We start from the raw sequence: 24,889 nt of genomic DNA on the forward strand, positions 1-24,889 counted from the left end.
AAAAAAAAAAAAAGATGACACACAGTGAGATCCACCTATATACTATGCACTAGGCTGCCCTAGCATCTATCTATAGTGACAGCAAAACCTTCATATTATGAAGGGGGCCACTAGGAAGGGAACATCAACAAAGCTAGACAAGTGGACACATGACTGGGGACTGGCCTGGGCTTACCTGAAGCTGAACACAGTGAATAAAAACCCAGGATTCAGGAGTCAGGGAGGCGACTTCTGGCTTAATTATCTGTACTTACTTAGAGTACTGGAGCAGGCTACTTAACCTCTCTACAGTTTCGTAACTAGTAAAACAAGAGTTTTGACAGCCCTGCCTTATAGAGTTTACAGTGAGGTTTAAATGAGATGATGCAGTTTTATACATGCTTAGCCCAATGCTTGGCACTCAGCAAAATACTTAGTAAGCTATGAACAGTCTTTGACAGTAAGCACTTACCTCTTTTTGACTACATGTTTTAGGCCAAAATTTCATTAACCCCCTAATAACCTAAAACGAAAAGGAGAAAAACAAATGGCATTTAATTTTTCACATATACTTCTTGGAAAGGTAATTTTTTCTGAAGTTTCTGAAATCATGGAAAAAAGACTTACTGGTTCTGTGAGTGAAGGATCTTTCTCCAGAAACTGTACTATACAATATGCCAGCTGAGTAAAAAATAAAAGGCAAAATTTTAAATTCTATATAGTAAGGGCTCAAAAGATATACCATCAAAACTTCCTAAAAGGTTTCCAGATTGGTTTTAATAACTTCACATTCGATTCATTTTGATTATCATAAAAATAAAATCTATATAAAGCAAAACAAGAAGCTACTTTTTCAAGCCAAAGACTAATATTAATATGGCTCCAGGAGAACTTTTTTAAAAAAAGAGTATTAGGGCTGGGAGCAGTGGCTCATGACTGTAACCCCAGCACTTTGGGAGGATGAGGCTGGCAGATCGCCTGAGGTCAGGAGTTCAAGAGCAGTCTGACCAACATGGAGAAACCTGTCTCTACTAAAAATACAAAATTAGCTGGGCGTGGTAGTGCATGCCTGTCATCCCAGCTACTTGGAAGACTGAGGAAGGAGAATTGCTTGAACCCAGGAGGCAGAGGTTGCAGTGAGCCGAGATGGTACCATTGCACTCCAGCCTGGGCAACAAGAGCAAAACTCAAGTCTCAAAAGAGTATTAGGACATGAAGTATGCAGCTAATGAAAAGCAGAGGTGAGACACCACACTCGGCATATTGTGGAATTATCTCACCTCATATACTTTGAGCTACAATCTCAGGAGCTTCCTTTCTGTCTTTGCTAATTTCAACAGTACTGAGTTTTACTGTAGTTCCACAATAATCCTCTATGGGAAATAAGCACTTAAGAAAAACTTTGCCAATTGCCTGGAATGGCACATGCAAACTAAAGCAGTTTCAAGAGGAGATAAAAGGTTGCACCTGCCAGTTAGAACCTGGAGAAATGTAAGAAGAGTTGTACTAACATATCTAAGATTTTTTAAAATAATAATTATGAAATATGATACCCAATTTCAAAAACCAAAGGCAAGATTTATAAAAGGGCTTGTAAAGATTCTTGGACAAGGAAATCACCCTTGCAAAAGAACATTTTGATGGTGTTCTAAATTAGAAACGTATGGACTAATTTTTCCTCGAAATACAGATTTCACATTTAAAGAGGAACACGCCTTAGAAAAATGTGTTACTTTTTTATGCAAACTCGAACTTCCCAATGAGGGGAACAGGCAGTAAGAATCTAGTAGTATTTTAAACTTTCCTATCCAAAATTTAAAATACTACCCAATAATTTATCTGCCCCCAATGACATGGTGACCATGCAAGGCAGTGTTATCACAAAAATCAGAACGGGGGCAAGACAGAGTACATTTTTTACAGTGATGCAGGCTTGAAAAAAAAAAAACAAAAAGATGTGAAACTACTGATTGATTTGTTTACTTGTGAGAGTGTCTGTGTGTAGAAAGTGATAAAGACATGGTGAGTGACCTATAAGAGGAGGCAAAAAGAGCAACTGATAGACTAATGCAAAGTAGGATGGAACAAAATATTTAAGAAAATTAAAAAATGGTTATATAGGTCCCAATGTCTGCATCCGATAAGCTCCTGTGCATTTTATTTATATGTAATACATTCAATATGTTATTGTGTGCACTTGGCCAAGTCACCTAAGTCATCTGTAAAATGAAATGACCTCCCACTTTAAAAATGTTTCCATGATTCTATGGTGCATAGAAAAAAATATACACATTTTTATTTCCCTCTGGGAGTATTCTAAACTTTAACAAGTCTCTTTCTTTAGAAATGAAGGCTATATCAATATCAAAAAAAACAATGAGTTTGCAAACTTTTTATTTTTCTTCTAAAAGTAGTCGTACAAAATCCTCCTACCTGTGCGTGGAAGAGTGATAAGCTCCTGACAGTGTGTAAGGGGATCAACACTTTCACCAGAAACTGTTTGTGTTCTGCCTTAAGAGGTAAAGCAAAGCCATTGATAATACTAGGGAGAAAAAGGAGACGCAAATTAGCAATGTTACCACAACAAGTTAAACTGAGACAAACTGTTCTTATGATATTAATTAAACTTAATCAGTCTGTTTGTACAAAACAACACAATACCCACCCCAGTGGCATTCAGGATTTCTTTTTTTTTTTTTTTTTTCTGAGAGAGAGTCTTGCTCTATCACCCAGTCTGGAAGTACAGTGGCCCCAATCTCAGCTCACTGCAACCCCACCTCCCGGATTCAATCGACTGCCATGCCTCAGTCTCCCAAGTAGCTGGGATCACAGACACACGCCACCATGCCTGGTTAATTTTTTTGTATTTTTATTAGAGATGGGTGGGGTTTCACCGTGTTGTCCAGACTGGTCTGGAACTCCTGACCTCAAGTGATCTGCGCACCTCGGCCTCCCAAAGTGCTGAGATAATAGGCGTGGGCCACCTCGCCCAGCCAGGATTTCTTAATGACTTCACAGAACACAGTAAGTTGTAATAAAATTTAAGAGAAGAAAATCTGCTTCTGATCATCCAACAAGGGCTGTGCTCCTAAAATTTGTCAGATAGTTTGCAAAAGCTCTTTATCAAGACGCTTTATTTTCCCTCCCTTTTCCTTCTGTAAATAATGGCTGCCTTGCTTGCTTCCTCCTTAAATATGACCTTTTCCATTTCCAGACATCATTTCTTCTCATTCCTGAAACTTCTGCCCAGCCTAGGGAAGTCACCAAGAGACAGCCATGTGACTTCACCTTCCCTTTCTCCTCATATTAGGAGAAAAGATTAAGTAATCACATCGTTCAGCTACATTCGCCTCCCTTGTGTGTGGAAACTTAACACCATAGCTCTTTCCAATTCATTCCACTACTCCAGGCAGCAGCTGTTCAAGGACTATACCTGGATACACAACTCCTTTGAAAATGGCAGTCTTTCCAATTTATTATATACTTGCTTTCAACAGATAAGGCAAGGGACCAGATGGCCTAAAGACTAATGAGAATGAGATGTTTTGGAGTAACTGGCCTGATCACAGTTAGATATATCATCTTTGTAGTAATGAATGAACTGTCAGTTCCTTCAGTCATTTCAGTGAACTGGCAATGCATAATTGTGGAACAAAAGGAACATGAAATCATGTCTTGTAGATTCAGTTGGAAAACAGGCTAACAGGCACAAATGAGAGAGACCTAATGTACATACAGCAAGAGAGCTAGGTGAGCATCTCAGTGCTACGTGAATCTACTTTTTAAAATAACATTCACCTGAGATTAGCAATTAGAAAAAAGTGCTCACCTTCCTAATATTTCCAGCAGTTCAGCTACACCATTGAAGTGCTCTGTTTCATAAACAAACCTGAAAAAAGAGAAGAGGAGGAGAAAGGGGAGGAGAAAGGAGGAGAGGAGAAAAAAGAGACGGGGGAGGAGGAGAGGAGGAGCAGAAGTGGGGAAGGAGGAGGGGGGAAGAGAGAAGGAGGAGGAGAGGGAGAAAAGAGGAGAAGGAGAGAAGAGAAGAAAGGAAGAAAGAAGAGGGGGAGGAGAAGGAGGTAGAGAGGAGAAAAAGGGGAATAGAAGAGGGGGAAGACAGGAGGAGAGGGAGGAGGAGGGGGAAGACAGGAAGAGAAGGCAGGGAAGAGAATAGGAGGGGAGGGAAGAGGAGAGGAGGAGAGGGGGAAAGAAAGGAGGAGGAGAGGGGAGAAGAAAGGAAGAGAGGAGGAGAGGGGAGAAGAGAGAAAGAGGAGGAAAAGGGGAAAGAGGAGAGCAGGGGAGAGGGAGGAGAGCAGGGGAGAGGGAGGAGAGCAGGGGAGAGGGAGGAGAGCAGGGGAGAAGGAGGAGAGCAGGGGAGAGGGAGGAGAGCAGGGGAGAGTAGGAGGAGAGGCGGAGAAGAGAAAAAGGAGTGGGAGGAGTGGAGGGGGAGGAGGAAGAGGAAAAGAGGAAGAGGAGGAGGAAATGAGAGGAAGGAGAAGAGAGGAGGGGGAGGGGGGTAGAGGGAGAGGAGGGAGAGAGAACAGCAGAAGGAAGGAAGGCAGAAAGGGAGAAAGATAAGTCAGTATACTGTTTTCAGATATTTGTGATTTACTTAATACTTCCATAAAAACATCAACTTTGCTTCTCCTTGTTCCTCCATCACCCTCCACTTACCTTAGAAAAATATTGTTAATCTGTTTTCGGATAAATGCTCTAAGACCAAGAAACTTGCCATAAATTCTGTGTAAAACTGTTTTTAAGTAGTCCCGTTCCCGAGGGTCTTCGCTGTCAAATAGCTCCAGAAGCTGTTGTAAATGAAAGACAGTATAGCTGTCAAAGGCAGTTTTAGAAAAGGATTTAGGAATTCCATCTATTATTTAAAATCCCCTCCTTCCTTTCTCAAAAATGTGTTGAGTATCTATTATGTGCCAGGCACAGTGCTAGTCTTTGGGCTTGCCATGATAAACAAGTCAGACAAGGGGCTTATATTCTACTAAAGAAATACAAATACAAAACAACAAAAAAAGTAATAATATGAATAATAGCTAATACACATATGGCACTTACTGCGATCATCAGGCAATTTTCCAAGCAATCTACTTATTAATCCTCCTGATGAGGTAGTTTTGTCTCCATTTTATAGATGAGGAAACTGGAGCACATAAGGGTTAAGGAACGTGCCCACAGTCTCATACCTAATAGGTGGTAAAGCTAGAATTTAAACCCCAGCAGCTGAGGCCCAAAGTCCATGATCTCAACCATGCACTATGCTACCTACTGATGTTCCAAATATACAGGTAAAATAAGCCAACGGGGCGTGGTGGCTCACACCTGTAATCCCAGCACTTGGGGAAGCTGAGGCACCTAGGTGGAACACCTGAGGTCAGGAGTTAAAGACCACCCTGACCAACATGGTGAAAACCTGTCTATACTAAAAATACAAAAATGAGCCAGGTGTGGTGGTGGGCACCTGTAATCCCAGCTACTCAGGAGGCTGAGGCAGGAGAATCACCTGAACTTAGGAGGTGGAGGCTAACGTGAGCCGAGATGGCACCATTGCACTCTAGTCTGGGTGACAGAGCAAGACTCTTGTTTTTGTTTGTTTTTAGGAAAAGAAAAAAATAACAAGCCTTCAACTGTACTAGAACATACAGGAAAATGAAACAATCTGAATGAATCAATGCAAACATCAAAAAGTCCTCAATGATACTGGCAATGTTCCTTTTTAGATCTGGACTCTTATTACGTAGGTGTGTTCACTCTGCAAATAGTCATTGAAGTGAATACTGATTATTTCTGTATGTATGTTATAGGTGAATAAAATTTTATTCTGTGTGTGTGTGTGTGTGTGTGTGTGTGTGAGTCAGAGAGAGAGAGGGGGAGAGAGAGAGAGAGAGAGAGAGAGAGAGAGAGAGAGAGAGAGAGAGAGAGAGAGAGAGGTGAGGTGGAGTCTTGCTCTGTCACCGGCTGGAGTGCACTGGCACAATCTCAGCCAACTGCAGCCTCCACCTCCCAGGTTCAAGCAAGCAATTCTCCTGTCTCAACCTCCCAAGTAGCTGAACTACAGGCGCCTGCCACCACGCCCAGCTAATTTTTTGTATTTTTAGTAGAGACGGGTTTCATCATACTGCTCAGGCTGATCTCAAACTCCTGACTTCAGGTGATCCACCCACCTCAGCCTCCCAAAGTGCTGGGATTATAGGCATGAACCACTGCACCCAGCAGTGAATAACATTTTTAAGTTCCCAAACATTTGTAATCTAAAGTTAATAACCAAACCCTGATAACATCACATTTATGTGCTAAAACGAGGTCCACGCAACTAGTCCAAAAGAGGTAACAAGCTGAAGTCTCAGCCAAATGCCAGTGGGCACAACAGATTCAACCCAATCTCTATCAAAAATTCCAGCTGCTTTGTTTTTTTATCATTGACAAATTGATCCTAAAATTTATATGGAAATGAAAGAGACCCAGAAGAGCCAAAACACTCTTGAGGGTAACAGAAGTTGGATGATTCACACTTCTCAATTTCAAAACTTAGTGCAAAATACAGTAATCAAGACAGTGGGGTACTGGCATAAAGACAGACATACAGATTAATGGAATAGAACTGAGAGTCCAAAAATAAGCCTCACATTTATGGTCAACTGATTTTCAACAAGAATGCCAAGTCATTTCAATGGGGAAAAAATAGAATTTTCAACAAATGGTGCTGGAGCAACAGGATATCCACATCCAAAAGAGTAAGTTGAACCTCTTACTCACAACATACACTCAAATTAACTCAAAATGGACAATCAACCTACAGTTAAGAGCTAGATTATAAAACAATGAGAAGAATAAATCTTCATAACCCTAGATTAGGTGATACTTCTTACATATGACCCCAAACCATAAGCAACAAACAAATAAATTAGACTTCACCAAAACTGAAAACATTCATGCTTCAAAGGACACCATCAAGAAAGTAAAAAGAGAACCCATATACTGGGAGAAGATATGGCTGACCCTGAACAACACAGGTTTGAACTGTGCAAGTTCACTTACATGCAAATTTTCTTCCACTCTTGGCCAGGCCTGGTGGCTCACCCCTGAAATCCCAAAACTTTGGGAGGCTGAGGCGGGCAGTTCACTTGAGGTCAGGAATTTGAGATCAGTCTGGCCAACAGAGTGAAATCCTCTCTCTACTAAAAATACAAAAATTAGCTGGGTGCAGTGATGGCTCCCTGTAATCCTAGCTACTCGGGAGGCTGAGGCAGGAGAATCACTTGAACCTAGGAGGCCGAGGTTGCAGTGAGCCGAGATCACACCACTGCACTCTAGCCTGGGTGACAGAGTGAGACTCCGTCTAAAAAAAAAAAAAAAAAAACTCTTCCACTCTTGCTACCCCAAGACAGCAAGACCAACCCTTCCTCTTCTTCCCCCCTGCTCAGCCTTCTCAATATGAAGACCACAAGGATGAAGATCTTTATGATAACCTACCTCCAGTTAATAAACAGAAAATGTATTTTCTTGTCTTTATGATTTTCTTAACATTTGCTTTCCTCTAGCTTGCTTTATTGTAATAACAGTACAAAATACAGATAACATATAAAATATGTGTTAGTCAACTGTTTATGTAATCAGTAAGTCTTCCTGTCAACAGCAAGCTATCTGTAGTTAAGTTTCTAGGGAGTCAAGTTATACATATAATTTTCAACTGCTCAGGGGTTCAGTACCCCTAACCTCTGCACTGGCCAAGGACCAACTGTATTTATAAACCGTATGTCTGATAACGGACTAGTATCCACACTATATAAATAACTTTTAGGCTAGGCATGGTGGCTCACACCTACAATCCCAGTACTTTGGGAGACAAGAGGCGGATGGATTGCTTGTGCCCAGGAGTTCAAGAGCAGCCTTGGCAACATGGCAAAATCCTTTCTCTACAAAAATATTCGAAAATTAGCCAGGCTTGGTGACACATGCCTGTAGTCCCAGGTACTTGGGAGGCTCAAGTCGGAGGATCGCCTGAGTCCCAGGAGGTCAAGGATGCATTGAGCCGGGAAGGTGCCACTGCACTCCAGCCTGAGCGGCAGAGAAAGACACTGTCTCAAAAACAAAAACAAACAACAACAAAAAAGAACTTTTAAAGCTCAACAATAAGAAGACAAATAACCCAGTTTAAAAATGGACAAAGGATTTTTTATTTAATAGCTAAATTGCAAAGAAAGTATACAAATAGCCAATAAACACATGAAAAGTGCTCAATTTTATTGATCATTACAGAAAAGCAAACCCTGGCTCACATCTGTAATCCTACACTTTGGGAGGCCAAAGCGGGCGGATCACGAGGTCAGGAGTTCTAGATCAGCCTGGCCAACATGGTGAAACCCAGTCTCCACTAAAAATACAAAAGTTAGCCAGGCATGCTCATGCATGCCTGTAATCCCAGCTACTCAGGAGGCTGAAGCAGGAGAATTGCTTGAACCCAAGAAGCAGGGTCAAGATCGCGCAACTGCACTCTAGCCTGCACAACAGAGCAAGACTCGGACTCGGGAGGAAAAGAAAAGAAAAGCAAACCCAGCCAATGAGGAGATACCACTCACTGGACAGCTATAATGAAAAAGAGGAATAATAAAAAGTGCTGGTGAGAATATGGAGAAACCGGAACCTTCATACATTGTTGGTAAGAATGTAAAATGATGCAGCTATTTTGGAAAACAGCTTGGCAGTTTCTCAAATCTCCCACAGAGTTACTGTATTACTAGTTACTGTATGACTAAGCAATACACTTTCAGGTATATATCCAACAGAAATGAAAACACATGTCCACACAAAAACTTGTACACAAATGTTCACGGGTACAATATTCCTAATAGCTAAAAACTGAAACAACCCAAATATCCGTCAACTGATAAAATGTGATGCTGTGGAATATTATTCAGCCATAAAAAGAATGAAGTACTGATCCATGTTACAACATGAATGAATCTTTCAAACATCCTGCTAGGTAAAAGCAACCAGATACAGAAGACCATACAATGTATGACTCTATTTACATGAAATATCAAGAACAGGCAAATCCATAGCAAAAGAAAGTAGAATGGGGGTGACTACTAATGGGTCTGGATTTCTTTCGGGGATGATAAAAATGTCCTGCAATGATAATGTGGTGATGGCTACATGACTCTGTAAATACACTAAAAACCACTACATTGGAAATTTTAAAGTGGTAAATGTTATGGTGTATGAATTACAACATAATAAATCTGCTACCTTTAAAAAAAGTCAGTGGGCACGTTCCTCTGGCTGAAGAACAAACTTGGAAATCAGTCTGAATGTTATTAAGTTGTTGGTTTTCTGGTTTTTTTTTTACATTCATCATTATTCCACTAAAGCAAAATTCAGTTCTAGTGTCTTTATAGCAAAACATTTCAAGAGCACACAGCACACAAATTACACTACCGTCGTTATCAAAAAAGCTATTGACACATATGTAAGTTTGACCTCAGGTGATTAAGACATGAGGTTGAAACTGACGGCAGAATAATAACTTCGTGGTCAGTAACTGAATGTGCTTTTGTTTGGTGTTTTACTTTGAATAAGAGTTATGGACAAAAAAAATGGACCATCAAACACGGCAAGAAACACAAACTAAAGGTCAGTCTTCAAAAACAGGCAGTGAGACAGGACACAATTTTTAGCTACACATACCATCAACCATCCATCTATCATTCATTCATTCAATCATTTTAAGAATGAGTATTTTCAGGAAATATTTATGGTGTGCTTATTAAAAGCCAGCCAGTGGGGGAGCTTTCAGGGATAACAATGATAAGCAAGGCAGATACAGTCTTTGCTTTCTCAGAGCCTATTCTAATGGAGAATACAAACAACTAAATAAAAGGCATGTTAGGTAGTTCAGGATGCTGTATAAATACACAGTAGACACATCTACTGTATTTGGAAGAAGTGGAGTGATTAGGGAAGGCTTCTAAAGGAAGTGACATCCAGGATGACCCATGAAGAAATGAGGAGTTAAAAGGGGGATAAGAGTGCTCCTCACAGGTTCAATAGTACATGCTTTTACTAGCAGCCTATCCAAACAGAAGATATTATTAATTACATCTCTCTACCCATTCAGCAATACAATAAATAGACATGTACTGAGTTCTTTCTATGTGCCAGTGATTGTCCTCATTGCTAGACATACACATTGTTGAACAATTTTGGAGCCCACCAGGGGAAGTAATTTCCACAGGAAAACATTCTATCTAGGAAACAAAGGATATGGCCCCAACTAGCAAAAAAGGCCCCATATAGTCTCTCTTTAACTGTAACATGTTCCAAATGATAGAAGATCTCAAATACACCCACCCAATCCACCCATCCACCCAATTCCTATTCCAAGGCTAACAGAAATAATTAACCTTGTGAGTTTTATTTTTTAATTTGGTTTCTACTTTTAAGTGTTTCAAAAGGGTTTAATGAGTAACTTGTAACCAACTTAAGAGATGGATTCAGGATGTGTAATATAAGCAAAACTTGAATCAACTTTCCTTGTATCCTGTTCATCTTGAGTTTAATGAATACATAATAATTAAGCAAGAAATGTTTCACTAATGTTCTCATTAGGCTCTCAAAGAAAATGCATTACCACGTCCCTAACTTTAGATATTTACAAAGCCACAAATATTAAACATATCATGTTCTATTAGAAAGAAAGATGAATTGCAGTATTAAACTATTTTTCTGCTTCTCTGTAGAACATGCTTTTGATGATTTTATGATGTATGAGACAGAAATAGAATAGTGCACAGGCCAAAAAAAAGGGGGAGTAGGATGAGCTCTGATTTCCAAAACAAAATAATATGTGTGCTGAGTCATATCTATAGTCCTAATCACTCCCACACACAAAAAAGAAATATAATCCCACACCTGCAAATGCCTAAGTGGACTGTGCCATCTGTAATATAACAGACAGCTTGTGGCCAAAGAAAAGAAGTGAAGAAGCTGGAGCATTTCCAAGGTGATTTCAGAGCGAATACAGACCTGTCAACATACTAACCAGGTTTACAAAAACCAGCCTTCTTGAAGCTAACAAACAGGGATAATCCACATAGCAGTTTAGCCAAATAACCTTTCTCTGAACTTTATAAATCTACAATGAAATGAGAAGAGTGAAATGAAAAAGGGCTTGTAAGGGTCTTCCAGCTAGGAAGAGGGATTGAACCTCTCTCCTCTTGAATCCTCCCTAAAATGACAGTGAAAGAGTAAGAATAGAAGAAAGCCTCAGCATAGAGAGGACTGGACAGAAAATGTAGACTTATTTGTAGACTTCTCAAAGATGGAAGTGGATGACAAGAGGTAACTATCTTAGGTTTCCTCTTTTTCCAGTCTGCTAAGTGTTTTTCCATTCCGCGAGCAGGGAGGAAAGCCAACAAGAAGCAGGCCAGTTCACACCACAGAACCCTTAAAAGGCTTAAAAAACTGAAGGCACCAGATATATTTGATGGTAAGGGTGTGAGAAATAGCTAAAAATGGGACGACTGGTTGAAAGTCTATAGATGACCCCCCAGATCCCTATCCCATGTGGTGTACTGATGATTTGCAATGTACATCTGGAGAGAAAGAGTAAGTATCTAGTCTTGGAGACATCACACATGTTAAGTAAAGCACTTATTAGAAATAATGGGATGAAATAAAACTAAAAGTGTTATTTAAATATGTCACGCATACCTAAAAGTGACATATTTGCCAGGTTTCTTCCCTGACTGGGCACCCAATTCTACGAGTCAGAAGATCAGAAAGTCCCTTTTGGAAGAAATTGACAGCCTCAAGAGGAAAGACTTACAGCTATACTAACAGCTGAGGGTTTCCTAACAAAATGACAAGGTCCCTGACCAGTTATCCCAATGAAAGTCACCAGTTGCCAAGTGTAACCATGCAAATATGAACACACACATGTGCACACGGTAACATACGCAAGTGCTAACCAGCTTTTTGGTAGACTAACATGTAATTATGACTATGAAGCCAAAGATTACCAGCTATTTTAACATAAAAGACCACAACGAACAATTTTTTTTTTTTCTTTTTTTGGGACGGAGTTTCGCTCTTGTTACCCAGGCTGGAGTGCAATGGCGCGATCTCGGCTCACCGCAACCTCCGCCTCCTGGGTTCAGGCAATTCTCCTGTCTCAGCCTCCTGAGTAGCTGGGATTACAGCACGTGCCACCATGCCCAGCTAATTTTTTGTATTTTTAGTAGAGACGGGGTTTCACCATGTTGACCAGGATGGTCTTGATCTCTTGACCTCGTGATCCACCCGCCTCGGCCTCCCAAAGTGCTGGGATTACAGGCGTGAGCCACCGCGCCCGGCCCACAACGAACAATTTTAAGGAGCTCAGAGGAAACAAGCACAATGCTGGGAGTACCAAAAAATTTGCAAAAAGGAAACTATAACATCCTTAAAGATAAACAAATATGCTGGATCCCTGAAATAAAAGAGTGTTATTATTCAGGTGGATATTCAGGAAAATTTTTTTTTTTTTTTTTTTTGTTTTTTTTTTTTTTTTTTTTTTTTTTTTTTTTTTTTTTTTTTTTTTTTTTTTTTTTTTTGGAGACGGAGTCTCGAACTGTTGCCCAGGCTGTAGTACAGTGGCGTGATCTCAGCTCACTGCAATGTCTACCTCCTGGGTTCCAGCAAATTCTCCTGCCTCAGCAGCCGGAGTAGCTGGGGTTACAGGCGTGCACCACCACACCCAACTAATTTTTCTGTATTTTTAGTAGAGATGGGGTTTCACCATGTTGGCCAGGATGGTCTCGATCTCCTGACCTTGTGATCCACCCGTCTTGGCCCCGCAAAGTGCTAGGATTACAGGCTTGAGCTACTGTGCCCGGTCAGGAAATATTTAAAAAGCCTTTAGAGGTTCAACATATAACAGAAATAAAAATTTTAGCAGAAGCACTAGAACACTAAAATTAGCAAATGAACATATAACCAAAAAACAGAGATAATATATAGAAGATTTTAAAAACAAGAAGACCCAATACATAATAGCAATCCAGAGAGATACAGAGACAGAAAAATAGAAAAGGAAGAGAAGGAAATTATCTAAGGAATAATTCAATTCAATTTCCAGGGAGAAAAAAAGTCATGAATGTCAATATAGACAAGGCCCATTAAGTGTTCTGCACAATAAATGAACAAAAAACCCACACCAAAGCACATCACTTTCTGGATGTGGGGACAAAGAGAAGATCTCCAAGAACATACAAAGAAGACAGGTCATTATAAAGGATAAGGCTGGTGCACAGGTCTTCTTAATTCCAACACTGGAAGCTGGAAAACAATGGATCAATTCCTTAAAACATCTGGTAAAGCATGGGTTCCAAATTTACACCTAGCCAAAATGTCAATCAAGTATGTCGGCAGGCCGGGCTTGGTGGCTGCTGTAATCCCAGCAGCTGGAGGTTGCAGTGAGCCAAGATTGTGCCACTGCACCCCAGCTTGGGAGAGAAAGTGAGAGTCCGTTTCAAAAAAAAAAAAAAAAAAAATGTAGACAGAATAAAGACATTTTCAGACAAGTGATCTCAGAACATTTACATCTCATTCATGCTTTCTTAGGAAGAATCTACAAAATATGTTCCACCAAAATGACAGAGAGGAAATTAAACAAGCAAAGGCACAGTCTAGAAGGGCAGCAAAGGGAAGTGCTGGGATGACCATGTGGATGGCCCAGAGCAAGCAACCAGTGCTAATTAGAGCAGGATGACCAGGAAGAAGGTCTCCAAGAAAAAAAAGGAACTGATAGGCCAGCTGATGTGTAGGCCATACTGAGAAGGGCTATACGGTACTCTCAGAGAATCAGGGGATACACTAGTGATGAATACACAGGAAAGCAAGTAAAAAATAAGGCAACTATACAAGAAAAGAAATGTAATTACATGCCTTGGAATGAACAACATGTATACAACAGTACTAATCTATCATTTAATTCATTCAAATGCTGTGGTATAATACTGGATGTAGACAGGGAGTTATAGTGGGAGAAACGTAATAGCTTACAGTAGGAAGTCAACAGATATAAAATCTAAAATGACAAGTTAAAACATAGCAGTATAAGCACACTATTTAGAAATATGGAGATAAATAGATAGAAACAACTGGAAGACTTGAGTGTGGTTACCTCCAGAAAACAGGACTCTGGTTTGGAGAAAGATGAGGTAAGAGACTGCCATTTTTCATTAAAAGCATATTAGAATTTTAAAAGCAGGCATTATCAAAACTATTTTTTAAAGTCATTAAGAACAAAAGATTTCAAGCAAAAAACCCCAGTTACTCTTTCCTACAATAAAGAAGTAATTACCCTGCCCTATTCCGTGTAGAGTAAGATTTTAAAGAACATCAGAAATATTCAAGTAGATAACTGATAAAATTGGTATTCTAAATGTTTTCATCCAAAGTGTCACAGAGCACTAAAATCAGATGTCCACATTTCTGGCTTTGTTTGCAACTTTATCCTACTATCTGAAAACTATCTTCCTAATACTTTCACCTTGACCAAATACGAAGAAACAGCCCAGAGCGACGAAACCAGAGCCAAAGGTGGTCTGATTCCAATAATCAGAACAACTCAAGGGATGCGCTACATGAAATGAAGCAACCTATGGGGCAGCCACTGAGAAAGGACGATGGGGACAAGGGATCAAAAGGTTGCCATCATAAGCTTCTGGCAATTCTGACTCCAGGACTCCTATAGAAATTCAGTATAAAACTTTCCAAAGTGTAAGGCATACAAATATGAACAACTCCACCAAGTCACACACTTTTACTTTCCTCCTTATTTCAGGCATTCTTTCTACAAACTAAAGAAGTCCATTTCTCCCCTTGGGCATTCTATCTATTTCAAGACAACCTGGTGATTTAAATTTTTAAGACAACCAATTTGGTCAGCAATTCAAGAAAGAGCTATTGTGCTAAATAATGAGGCACTCAGTGGGAAGCGGGCAGGGACTAGTTCCATAATTTGTGGGGCCTAGTGCAAAATGAACATGCAGTGCTCCTTGCTCCAAAAGTATTAAGAATTTCAAGACAGCAAGAGCAGAGCACTAAACAGAGCACAGAGACCTTCTAAGCACGGGGCCCAGTGTAACTGCACAAATTACACAACCAGGAAGCCGGTTCTGGATGCAGGAGTCAGAGCAATAAAGCCCTTTTTACAAGATTTTTGAGTTACACACTGGACAGGACAGGATGAGGTGATCTGCTATTAATTGGTAATTGGTAATGGTTATCTGGTAAAATTCCAGATAGAAATAAATGCTCTAAACTCTTATTGGCTATAGTCTGTGAGAGGGAAATGTAAACATTTTGACATATTCAAGAAACTTGTATGGAAAATAGTTCTTTGTATTGGAGCTGAGATTCAAGGACTCATGGAATTTATTTCAGTTTAGAACTAACATTTTTTAACAGGTTGGTTGGTCATGTCCAATTTGTCTTGAGTTTTTAAAAACAATAACAAAAGGTCACTTTTAAGGACAGGCTGAATGATTTGCATGATGGTATAATTTACATGATAATTACAGCACCTTTTCGGCTAAATATAACAGCAAATGTGAAGTACAAATTACTAAATAGCAATCTCCAGCAGTACATACGTTTATGGGGATACTTGAATAGTATGTCTCTTAGCAACCACTGACTGCTTTTCAGATTTGGAGAGTAGCTGAAAGCAATCTTTAGAAATATGTTGCTAAACTCTTGCCACAATAATCCAACCAATGAAATAATCCAAGGTTTGGCAATTCATTTGGGTCTAAAGAAGGGGTTGAGGGATCATTAAGAAACCCTTTTCCCAACCATCCCAATACAGATGAAAATTATCTTTATTGGGAATAGACAAAATTGTTCCATAAGCCTAGGCAAGTCTACATACTCATAGCTCTAGAAGGCAGTTTACCAAGTTACTTAAGTCTAAAATCAACATTACCACAGACAAAAGTGCCCTATGCAATGAACTATCTTTGATAAATCTCTAACAGCTTCCTTATGTAAACGCTTAAATGAGTACACAAAAAATGCAAAAGGTTATGTAAATCTAGATTTAATAAAAATCACAATGAAATTCAAGTGAGTCAGTCATGCTATTCTTGAATAAAAAACAATAAAACCCTTCAAACAAAAACATTCAAAACTCTTGAATGAAAAATAACAGACTATTTCGTCTGGCCCTACCAAAATATGGATTTCCAGCTTCTCTTGAAAAACCAAAAGATCTAGCAATACTTGGCTCACTTACCTAGAGACCAACAGGTAACGGGAGTGGACTGGCAGCAAGATCTAAGCCCTCTAAATCACCACTGGCAGCAGGATCCATCCAAGCTCTCTAAATCACCACAGTTTCCATCACTCCTTTGGTCATACCCACACAACTTCATTATGTACCATTTGTCTGTCCTCTGCAAAGATTTAAATGTGCTACCCCTGGTTTTCAGGTATTATTTTGTTCCTGGCACTAATAAGCATTTATGTCCAACACTGATTGAAGGAAATCAGCTGGCAAAGTGGAACTGAAGGGAATCCAGAGACACAGGAGACACATGTACCATCTTAAGAGAACCCAACAGCCTGGAAAGAACCATGTATGTAGAGTCCAAAGGATATCAGTGATTTTTAGAGTAAGAGTTGGATTTCAAGTAATACATAACGTGCTAGGTAAGACGTGACAGGCTAACGCTATATAATTTCATGGATTTAAGCTATTAAAGAAAACACAGCTTAAGAAAGTTCTCAAAACAAGAATGAATCCTAATAAAAATATGAGTGACAGCACTAGCATAAAGTTTACTGAATACGAACCATGTGTAGGGAATACTTCTGAGAGCTTGTATAGGTACGTAGTTAAATGTCCACAACAACCTTACAATGTGATTATATTACGGATATTTTGCATCTACTTTCTAGATGAGGAAACTGAGGCACGGAGTAGTTATGTCACTTGTCCAAGGTCAAACACAAAAAAATGGCAGAGCCCGAACTCAAATCGGTCTGTACACTTAACCAACAATCTATACGGCTTCCTGATGAAGAAGAAAAAATCAAGGTATTGAAAAAGGCTCTTGAGGCAACACAGGAAGCTTTCTTTTGAGCTTCAGATTTTAAAAGGGCAGATACAAATGCTGAAAGGAAGGAAGCAAAGAATACTGGGCATAAAAGAATGGTGCTATCCTACAAAAATAGTCTTAGGAAGGTTAATGCACAAAATCAGCTGAGGTTTATGAAAAATGCAAGGCAATAAAATGAGAATGTACTTGCAGATGAAATTTTTTATTATTCTTATTGATTATAACATGTATGCTCATTATTTTTTTAAACATAAAAAACAGAGATATCTAAAAAAATAGGAAGTGAAGATCATCACACATAATCACTCCCTTCCAGCCAATTAACAATAATTTGGTGGAACTCCTTTCAAAATTGTTGATGCATATTGCTATAGTCTGAATGTGTCCCCCAAAATTCCTGTGACAGAAAGTTAATCCCCAATGAAACAGTGTTCGGAAGTAAGGCCTTTTGGTAGGTGTTGAGGTCATAAGGGCTCTGCCCTCATAAATTAATGCCCCTATAAAAGGGGATTTGGGACATGGGTTCACTCTCTCTCGTCCTTCCACCTTCTACCATGTGAGGGGGCACGCAGTAAGATGGCACTCACTAGATGCCAGCACCTTGATCCTGGACTTCCCAGCCTCCAGAACTGTAAGAAATAAACTTCTGTTCTTGATAAATTAACCAGTCTCAGGCATTTTGTAAAAGTAGCACAAAAGAACTAAGACAAAAATACCAACATTACTTTTCCCAAAAATAATAGATACAGGCTCAAAAAGTATACTGTACTATAACAATGCATGTTTAACTTAAAAATAGATCATCTTCCTTGACATGTACAGGTTAAAAAAAAAAAAGATCATGAGTAGGTCTATCACATTCTTTTGCTAACTGACGAACATTTCACTATACGAATGTCCACAGTTCAATTACCTTATACTAAGGAACTTTAAAGTTATTTTCTAATTTTCTAATAATTTTTAACATTCAGTATCTTTGTACATTTATCTTTTGTACATATCTGATTATCTCTCATGGAACTGCTGGGTGTAAATTTAAGTTGACAGAATATTATTGGTTTCCTCTTCAGGACAATTATGCCAATTTAATGTATGTGTGTATATAGTTATTCATTCATTCACTCATTCATTCATTTGGTACATCTTCTTATGGGTTTTATGGCACACTCAGAAGGGTCATCTCCACCTAAGGCCTTATTACGTTTCATTCACCTGTTCCAATGCCATACTGTTTTAATTAATTTACCTGTGTAGTATGTTATATTATTTAATAAGTAAAGTCCCATATAATTAGTCATCTTTTTCAAAAATTTATTTCATGAACCCTAAACATTTCAAGTTTTTAAGACAACTGTAATTTTAATTAGAACTGCACTAATATACAAATAATTTAGAGACTATATAGACATCTTTCTGATGGTAAGTCTTCCCATCTAGGAATATGCTACATTTCTGCATTTTTCAAGCCTTAAGTTTTATATACATTTTAAAAATTCTACTTCAAAAAGTGAAGATTTTAAAATTAATATTGGAAGCCAGGCACAATGACTCATGCCTGTACTGCCAGCACTGTGGGAGGCCACGGTGGGCGAATCACTTTAGGTCAAGAGTTTAAGAGCAGCCTGGCCAACATGGCAAAATGACATCTCTACTAAAAATACAAAAATTAGCTAGATGTGGTGGTGCACGTCTGTAATCACAGCTACTCAGGTGGCTGAGGCACAAGAATCACTTGAACCTGGGAGGTGGAGGTTGCAGTGCGCTTAAATTGCACCTCTGCACTCTAGCCTGGACAACAGAGCAAGACTCTGTCTCAAAAAAATAAATAAATAAAAATAAAATTAATATTGGAATCAAGAAAAATAATACAATCTATCAAGGTGAGCAGATAATATATGAGGGGATATGAAAAGAGTGAATTAATATTTAATGAACAGCTACTATGCCCCATAGGTGGTGCCAGTAGACATTTTTACAAGTCATCTCATTTTGTCTCATAACAAGCCTACTTGCTGTGACTTGTTGTGACAGGTGACTCTATAATGTCACTTAATAGAAAAGGACACTGAGGCTCAGAGTAGGCAATAATCTGCCCAAAGTTTTCAGTCACCTGTTTAAGACTGAAGGCAGGGATCCTGTCTTTGTATCCACACTGCCAAGTGAACTGAGATTTCACAACTGTCAATTTTGAGGTATCTCCTATTTTACTTAACAGTATCTCATTTATCCTGTTATCCCATGTCATGAATGAGGAAATCAGGCTTAGACCACAGGTATACAAACTTGCTGAAAGTCATACTGCAAGTAGGCAGAGAAGCCAGAGTTTGTATGCAGTTCTTCTGACTGTATAGCTCACATTCTGAGCTCCTGAAATACATAGGGAGTCAGGATTCAAGCCCAAAGCTTCCTAACTTTCCACTACGTCATAGCAAAATAGCTCAATTCCTATTTTGCTTTTGTATTCACTGACAGAGGAAAGAGAGTCAGAAGGCTGACTGCAAAGAACATATTCAGCTGCTACAGAAAATAAGTTGAAATCTCATGGATACAATAAATTCTAACTGAAGAAAGAAATTTTAAACTGAGATTATCAAGATTCCTTTTTGAGATCATTGAAAATCCACAGAAAATAGAAATCTGCCCAAAGAAAAGAAACAGGGTAAATGTCATCCTGATTTGTCAAAAGGAAAGGGATGAAGGTTTCCATGTCATGAGAGAAACACACTAGGACCAGGTGGCACCATGGGAGACTGTGGAGTTTAGAAAAACGCTGGAACAAGCAGGGGTGTGAAAAAGGCCTGACTGCAGAGTGCAGAGGTTGGAAGGGCCTGTCAATTCAAGGACAGTTAATTCATGGCGGGAAAAAGGAGGATGATGGAGTGAGATGGGGAATAATGGGATAAAATATCAGCATCAATTCCTCAAGCCCCAAAGGCCCACCCACAAGTGCGGTGGTGTTACACAGATATATTGCATTGATATAGTTTGGTTTTTGTTCCCTCCAAATCTCATGTTGAAGTGTGATCCCCAATGTTGGAGGTGGGGCCTAGTGCAAGGTATCTGGATCATGGAGTTGATCTCTCATGAATGGCTAGGGGCTGTGCTTGATTCATGAATAAATTCTCGCTCTATTAGTTACCATGAGATTTGTTTGTTTAAAAAAAAAAAGCCTGGCCACCTCCACCCCCTCTGGCTTGATCTTCTCTCACCATGTGACACACATGCTCCCCCTTTGCCTGCCAGCATGATTATAAGCTTCCTGAGGCCCTCACCAGAAGCAGATGCTAGTGCCATGCTTCTTGTACAGTCTGCAGAATCGTGAACCAAATAAACCTATTTTCTTCAATAAATTACCCAGCCACAAGAATTCCTTTATAACAACACAAAATGGACTAATACATGCATGGTGGTGAAGTCTGGGCTTTCAGTGTACCCATACACAATAGTGTATACTGTACCCAATAGGTAGTATTTTATCCTAGTTAAACAATTTTAATCAGTGACTTAGATAGCATATTTAGGTTACAGATGTCATAAAGACAGAAGACACAGTGAATAAGGTAGACATGAATCAGGGATAAACGATTCCACAGGGACACAAGCCAAGTCCTACATTTAGATTAAAAGGCAAACTGTGAAACAATAGGAAAGCCAGACATGGTGGTAGACACCTGTAGTTTCAGCTACTAGGAAGACTGAGGTAGATTACTTGAGCCCAACCCAGGCAATATAGCAATGCCCTGTTTGTTTAAAAAAGAAAAAAAGAAGAGAAACTTGCAGCAATATGCAGAAAGCTCAATTAGAAGCCAGCTATCACCACAAGCTTAACATAAGATGGCAATGTCATGCTACAGCAAGATATGCTCATGAGACTTTTCCTTTAAGAAACTTAGAGTCCTGACAAAGGAATAAAAAAGTCAACTCTAAGCTGCACTGGGCTGACCAGGCTCAGGGCATTCTGTTCAGATATAGATGTTCTATGAGAAGACCAATCGACACATCCAGAAGATACTGAAGGCTTCAAAACTAACAAATGAAAAAAGCTTTGACAGAACCCAGAACTCAGTCTGCAGGAGAAAATGCATAATGACAGCTGGTAGGCTAGATTCAGATGGCAAATGGGCTAGTTCATTCTGTACAGGATTTCAGTAACACCAGAAAACTTCATATAAGAATCTGGATTTCTGTTTATCTTAGGGGTTGGCGGGGAGAAAAGTCTGGGGATAACTTAATGAAGAGGGGAAGCCAAGGCCCCATTTAATAGGAACCAGTCTACATCCTATTGTCTGACCCCTGGCTTTCAGACCTACTATGAGTGAGGCTATGAGCATGTGAATTGTAACCACTGTCGTAGAGAAAAAGTCAAAGGGTGAACACAAAAGCTATGTTATAAGACCTGAAAGGTTATGTGGGCTACAGGTACACTAAGAAATTATTCTGGGGAGAATAAGGACGAAAGGTACAAGGTATAGAGAGGTTCAATATAAAAAAGAACTTCCTAACAAAAATGGAACAAGCTGCCTGTACATATGACTTTTCTTCACTGAAAAAGCGTCTCAAAGGAGACTAATTCACTAGACTAAAGAACTAGAATACATAACCAAAAACATGCTTTCCAAATCTGGGTTTCTCTGATGTTTTCGTATTCTAAGTTTTATTATCTTCAGTGCTGTCTACCATGGACAGCACACTGGGCTGAGCCCTGCATACTTTTTGTGTAAGAAAAGCACTGGCTTCATAGTTAGACCATAGGATTTATTGATTCCATGTCGACTAACTATAGGCTCTAACAGAGTATTACTATCTGATCCTCTTAGGCACATTAATTCACAAAAAATAAGAGAACCCTATTATTTAATTAGCAGTCAGATGTAAGGGCTACTTCTCCCTTGCAGTCATTCCAAGTTACAGTGAGGAAATCACAAGGAGGCCTCATGGCATGATTGACAGAAAACCTGAATAGGAAATGTGCTTGAGCAAACTTGATAATCTTTCTATACCTCAGTTTATACATCCATAAAAAGGGGTAGGGGGGCAGAGGAGGGCATAAAAATTTAGCCATGTCTATTTTACAAGACTGTTGTACAAATCAAATTAAATATGCATGCAAAGGTGCTCTGACAATGAGACAGCACTATATACATACAAGACTTTTCAATATAAAACAGAGATCTACTATGTATTACTTCCATTTTTCTGAAATAAGTTCTGCTTCGTTGGCAGACAATCCATATCAGTCTAACTACTCACCCAGTGATTCACATATCCACCTATTTACCTACCTTTCCATCTCTATTTCAGACCTCACTTTTCCAAAGCCTCCCATGTTAAAGTGTAAGCCAGGACTCACCAGTGTGGTACCAAAGTGCTCTAAATGTGAAGTAGAGCTCAATGACGGGCCCCACATACCTAGGGGAATAGGGAGTACAGCTACTAATGAGCCCCACAGGCAAGGCACCAAAGCTCCTTTCAGTTCCGAGCTGAAAAGTGAACTTTGGGTTTAATTCCACTCAGCCTTACTTAGGCTATGAAGAGGCCTCCATGCCCGTCAAGTCTCTGGAAGCTTGGCTGCCCCTATTGGATTGAACCCATGAAACTGCTGTTTTAAGTGTTAAAAACCGTCAAAAAACTTGGCTATGGTTCAACCTATGTTTCGCAAATTCCAAATGTATTAATTTAATTAAGGAGAGAAATTAGATCACAAAGGTTATCAGCTTCTTCCCAGTAAGGCATGGGAGATCTATTTCCTGCCAAATTAATGTTTTACTTTTTTATTTTATTTTTAGACAGGGTCTTGCTCTGTTGCCCAGGCTAGAACAAATTAATGTTTTAAACTTGAAATTCTTCTTACTGGCTCACTAGGAGATAAACATTTATTCCTTCCTACATTAGGTACCCCATATGTCACTCAGAAAAGAGCTACACCAGTTTGGCTCAAGCATCCATTTTTATAGACAAATAATGTATCAACAACAGGAGCATGGAAGTTGGACCTAAAACTTCAGCGCCATGAAAGCACCGAAGTCCCTGATAAAAAGGAAGATCCATGGTTATAACATGTACAATGAAGAGTTAGGAAAAAAGCGTACCCAGAGATGTTCCAAATGGAGAGATGAGAGTTAATTTGCGCTTTCGGCAAATTTTAGAACGTTAAGCTATGCTATTTCCTAGCAGTGGAAGCTCATCAGTACCCTGAATTTGATTATTTATTACAGGTTACTTCCACTTTGAAGTCTGAGCTTGCCTATGCAGTTTGAACAGATCTATACTACAGTTCTTTAAGAATCCTTATGCAAATACAAGTTTTTAAGCTATATAAAGATTCACACAAACCACGGTTATATAAATGAAATTACTTTATAATTAAATTTTAAGGAAGAAAACAGTAGGGCTTTAGGCATTAGCATTCCTGGCTTTTAAAATGTAATTGATTTCTATCACAAATAAATTTAAATACACTTATTACTTTTAATAGGCAGTAATGGAAATTAACATATATATATATATATATGGGTGATATAACTGACATTGCAAAACTTTTTTAACAAATATGAAGAGAAAATGAGATAAAGTGTTAACTGAATGACAAATATATCCACAATAATTTGCTTACCTGTAATACAAATTTCTGATCTATATATTTTTTGGCAATGCTGGGTTGGAATTCTTGGCTTTCCAAAAATCGTATGAAAAATTCATATACAAGCTGCAACAAACAGATCATAGTTAATTTCAAATTATGATTCACTGAGAATAGTAGTAAAAACCACCAAAAGCCTATAACACTAAAAGTGACAGGGCATAGAAAATTGATTTTAATATCAATCAACAAACCAGGCCAGCCTTTCTTGTGGCTCACGGTTGCTATCATGCTTTCAACTTTTAAAATTTTTAATTAGAAAACACAACCAAACAAAGCAAAGAAAAATTTCCCATAATCTTACCATTCAGAGACAACCACGGTTAACATTTTCATGTATGTATCTCCTTCAACAACATACTGATGTACTATATAGTCTTATAGTTTTGCAAACTACTTGCACCATTTAAACAATATATTATGTATATACATCATTTAACATACCATATAAATATAATTTTACAGTTTTACAGACTACTTTACCATTTAAACAACGTATTATCAACAATTTACATCAACAATATCTAAACTATCATTCTTAGTAGCTGTAAGAGTCCATTATACATAATTTATAATGAATAATTCCATTATTCATAGTTAATTTTGCCAATCTCCCAGGCTTAGACATCTAAGTAGTTTCTGAATTATTTCCCCATCATTCTGCAACAACGTGCATCACATAACACATGTCAGCGTGTTCTTGTTTAATTATGTCATGAGAAAATATTTCTAAACGTGTAATTGCTAGATCACAAGATATCCAAACATTCAGAATTTTTGATACTCATTAACAAATTTCTTTTCAGAAATTTTATGGCAATTTCTACTCATCCAATAAGGTGGTGTGGCACAATATACCCATCTGCAAAGAGTCAGCTCAAATAATTGTTCTGATAAACAGTGGAGAATCGTTGCTTATTCTCTTTGCATAGTAAGTCTATGTTAAAGGCTATATTAGATCCTGGTGAGGTATGCAACAGTGTATCAAAACCAGAACCTTTAGGTGGTACAACTGTTTACGCCTCTAGTCTCAGCTACTCAGAACGCTGAGCCTGGGCAACAGAACAAGACTACATTTCTTTAAAACACACACACACACACACATACACACACACACACCATTTTTTTTTTCAGACACAGACACACACACACACAC

The 24,889-nt window shown here is 38.8% G+C and overlaps 1 protein-coding gene across 3 annotated transcripts in view; it reads right to left on the minus strand.

Moving 5' to 3' along the window:
- PPP2R5E (protein phosphatase 2 regulatory subunit B'epsilon) overlaps positions 1–24,889 on the minus strand; it is a 173,130-nt gene that overhangs the window by 20,827 nt on the left and 127,414 nt on the right. For all 3 annotated transcript variants that reach the window (XM_017533954.2, XM_017533956.2, XM_037740436.1), the window contains 6 exons: positions 23,707–23,799; positions 4,654–4,784; positions 3,809–3,868; positions 2,413–2,521; positions 607–660; positions 452–502 (listed from right to left, as the gene is read on the minus strand). In XM_017533954.2, the coding sequence (XP_017389443.1) occupies positions 452–502; positions 607–660; positions 2,413–2,521; positions 3,809–3,868; positions 4,654–4,784; positions 23,707–23,799 (498 nt within the window). The remainder of the gene's footprint in view (positions 1–451; positions 503–606; positions 661–2,412; positions 2,522–3,808; positions 3,869–4,653; positions 4,785–23,706; positions 23,800–24,889) is intronic.

This window comes from Cebus imitator, unplaced genomic scaffold, assembly GCF_001604975.1.
Source record: "Cebus imitator isolate Cc_AM_T3 unplaced genomic scaffold, Cebus_imitator-1.0 Scaffold83, whole genome shotgun sequence".
In the NCBI taxonomy this organism is placed as follows: Eukaryota; Metazoa; Chordata; class Mammalia; order Primates; family Cebidae; genus Cebus; species Cebus imitator.